A 3611-nucleotide genomic window follows, 5' to 3' on the forward strand; every position below is an offset into this window, starting at 1 on the left:
CGAACAAATTAAAATATGCCTGGCGTATACCGTTATATGCAGGGGACCAATAAAGTTCTTGCTCACATTCGTAATTTTTTTAATCTCTCGTAACTTTGACTTCCTTTTCTCACGGCTCGCATCTCACGATGCGAATTATGATTTGAAGGTGAAGAAAAAAGAATGTTTTCGTTGACTAGAAACGCTCAGGTATTAACGTTCGGTATTGAACTGTGCGGTGGTTCTTGAGGATCTCCGGATTATTTTTGGACCACCTTCAACGTGTACAGAAAATACGTCTTTTGTACTAGAGCCAGAATGGAGCCGCGGCGTCCGGCATTCGAACCTGCGACCTCATGCTCAGTAGCACAACGCTGTAGTCCCTGTGTCTTCTCTGTGCCACTGTATGCTTTAAGGTAGCCCTCGTACAATCAGGAAAAAAAAGAGAAGCAAGGTAGCTCTCGGATGTGCAAATGTCACAATATCATCATCATTGAGGTGTTAAACTTTCAATTCTGAACAGCTCGCCTGCATAAAATAAAGGAAATAAATGCGTGTCTGATGGTAGGATCGAATCAGAGTCGTAGCGATTCAATGTTAATTAATGCTGATTGTCATACAACAATGCCATGATTAAAGATTGGCTCTAAGAAAGCTAACAAGTGGACGAACTGGGATGTTCGATGCCACAAGAATACATTTTAGGCAAATCCATGTACTTCCACTCGTTCCCATTCCCACTGGGGGCTTCGGACACACACGGGGAAGGGGGTACTCAGCCTCGCCTTTCTTGACCCGTCAGCTTCCGTTATCTTTATGCAGAACAGACCCATGAAGTATCGGCACTGTGTGATGGCTGCGTAAAGGAACGGCACCGGGTTAAATCACAAGAATGCCTGCCGAGATTACACACACCGCCCTCCCTCCCAACGAAGAACACTTCCAAAGCCTCTGGCTCCCCTGCTGGTTGAAGTACAACTGCATAAAAACGGTAACGCCGCATTTCCGGAACATTGGAGTATTTACTCGCAAACTCAGCGGGTTCTGCGTATACAACAGCAGCAGCCAGTACAATAACGCTCAAGCTCCAGAGCGACCAGAGAAAGTATGTGACCGTCATACAATTTTTTTTTTATTCCGAAAACACCCTGCGCAGTTCATTGAATACAGAGCGGTTAGCTCACCGAGCCACCACAGATGCAGGGCACTGCGTGGGCAGCTACAGAGGCCACATTCTTGACGGACGCCTCGCATACACGATGATGTTTAGCGCCACCACGTCACAGGGTCCGCCATTGTGTCACACAGTGCGTCACACAGTTCGTCACACAGTGCGTCATACAATGCATTACTTCAGTGCCGGCCGCTGCACCGCCTAATAAATTACTCATTTTGCGTTTCCGCTGCAGCTTGGTTCCGCTTCTTAACTCTGTCGTTCAAATCCTTCAGTCGCTTCAGCAGTGTTTCGTACTGGTACACTCCCTTGACGTGAAGGAATCGGTCGCGCAGTTGGGTTCCGGTCAATTTTATCCGATCCGTGGCCATCTTCTCGTACTTCGCGTACGACTCCGAGAAAGTCTTGAGGACCTGGTCTCTCAGAACCGGCGGAAGCGGCGAAGTGCCTTCGAGGCACGCCTCGACCGTGTCGCATACGGCCACCCTCAAGGTCTCGTGCTGCAGGAAGGAATTGTAGTTGTCCTCGTAGCCGAGAAACTTGCTAATCGGCGATAAGAACGACGCTCCGGGCTCGTTCTCGAAAGGATTCTCGTTGAGCAGTGACTGGATGGATACGAGCACGCTCTCGATGGTCTGCGCCGGGTTCCACTGCGGTCCGAACCAGGTCCCGAGGATGCTGAGGCAGACCTTGCCATTCGCGTAGAGGTTCGGGTTGAACTCGAGGCGTCCGGCGTCGGTGGTCATGATGCGCACCCTGGGCGGAATCGTGGGATATGTGGAGGGGCACTTCAAGACGAAGTAGAAGAGCCCACCTTCGTAAGGCGTGTCAGAGGGGCCCACAACAAGGGCGTGGATCTTGGTCACGTTGTCTTCCTGAGGAAAGATGAAGATACCGTAAGGCGGTCGGACACTGAATTCAGCTATATCCCTCTTGACGCGCAGTAGGCACTGCGGAGACGGCTCTTCGTTCTCTATTGCGAGCGGGTCCCAAGAATTTGGAAGTGCGGCGGCCATGGCTGCCTCCTGCGTCTTGCAAGCACTGGCCTGCACCCAGATGGCCGGCGCGCGCATCAACGGTAGAGGATGGAGCCCGAGACTGTGCCCTGATCGTATATGAAGTGAAGTGAACATATACAGCGCGGCTGGCACAGAGAAACCGGAAGACAGTAACGTCGGTTGTGTTGAAACGCTTTCAAAGAAAGGGCAAGTTTAGAGTACAAGATACCGCCCGGTTATTGGCCCACCCCCATTTGTGGGTAAGTGGAATCAGGAAGAGGATAACCATAATAACTATCATCATCGTTCTCCTCCGGAAGTAGCGTCAGGATCTTTCGTACTCCATACGCTTCTCGTTTCTTTTCCCAGTACGAATGGATCGCACCCACTATGTCTAATGGTGGTTCTTGTCTCCCCTTTCGGGCGCATGGACGCAGAGAGTGTGAAAGCCAGGGGAAAGCGGCGCCAATTGTTCTTGCTGTAGTTATGCGACAGCCAGATCCGATTTGGTGACCGAACGCGGCCGCGTTCACTTTTGCCATTTAACATGCTTGGTCAACGACCCCAGCTAGAGAAGGTGCCACGAAGGCGTTGCGCTTTATGCTGAGAAGCCGGAACGATTTGTCCAGTTTAGATTACAGGGCCCTGCAAGGCCGATTTTTTGATTTCCGATCTTGCGGAACCCAAGAAGCCGCGCATGTTAGGTTTTCAGGTGCAGTTAAGAAACCCCTGCGTGGCGCAGAAATTTTAAATGTACGTGCACCTTTCTTTTCGCGGGAGGTACTCGACTGCTGACCCGCAGGTCGCGGGCGCAGAGCTTCGCGAGTGCGTCAAACGCAACATCGCATTGGCGTGCGTAGTGTTCGCCATTAGGGTGGCTACGTTTCATCCCTCCACCAGCACTTAGGTGTGAGGGGGACGGGCACCTTGCCAGCGTGCACGCACGCACGCACGCACGCACGCACGCACACACACACACACACACACACACACACACACACACACACACACACACACACACACACACACACACACACACACACACACAAACACACACACACACACACACACACACACACACACACACAAGCAGCGCATGTGGATTGGCTCTCGCCCTCCCTCCTTCAGCAAAGTTTGACCCTCATTATGCAGATTTTCTCCACCTATAACCTCATATTTCCAAAGAAAGTCTCCCCAGGTGAAGCTGCGGAGCGGTGGACGGACGCGCTGCGCAGCTCGAACTGCAAAGCTACGGGCCATCCAGCAAGCCCGTGAGACGGCGAGGCGACAGTCTCCGGACATCCTCGGGGGCGGCCTAGGCCCAGGCCACAAGTTGCCGGAGTTCGCAGTAATGTTACCGCCACCACCAACATTCCGCAGATTCCCACGGCGTATCCTCTCGCGTATGTGCGCGTACACTCGGGCCTTCAGATGCAGCCCGATCTTTCAACAATAAGCGC

The 3611-nt window shown here is 52.2% G+C and overlaps 1 protein-coding gene across 1 annotated transcript; it reads right to left on the reverse strand.

Moving 5' to 3' along the window:
• Positions 1-1361: 1361 nt before the first annotated feature.
• LOC119391139 (ubiquitin-conjugating enzyme E2 Z) lies at positions 1362-2177 on the reverse strand. Its single transcript, XM_037658815.2, has one exon. It carries the CDS (start codon positions 2167-2169, stop codon positions 1363-1365), a length of 807 nt encoding a protein of 268 aa, XP_037514743.2. The 5' UTR covers positions 2170-2177; the 3' UTR covers position 1362.
• Between the last annotated feature and the right edge of the window lie 1434 nt (positions 2178-3611).

The sequence above is a fragment of the Rhipicephalus sanguineus genome, chromosome 4, assembly GCF_013339695.2.
Source record: "Rhipicephalus sanguineus isolate Rsan-2018 chromosome 4, BIME_Rsan_1.4, whole genome shotgun sequence".
NCBI lineage: Eukaryota > Metazoa > Arthropoda > Arachnida > Ixodida > Ixodidae > Rhipicephalus > Rhipicephalus sanguineus.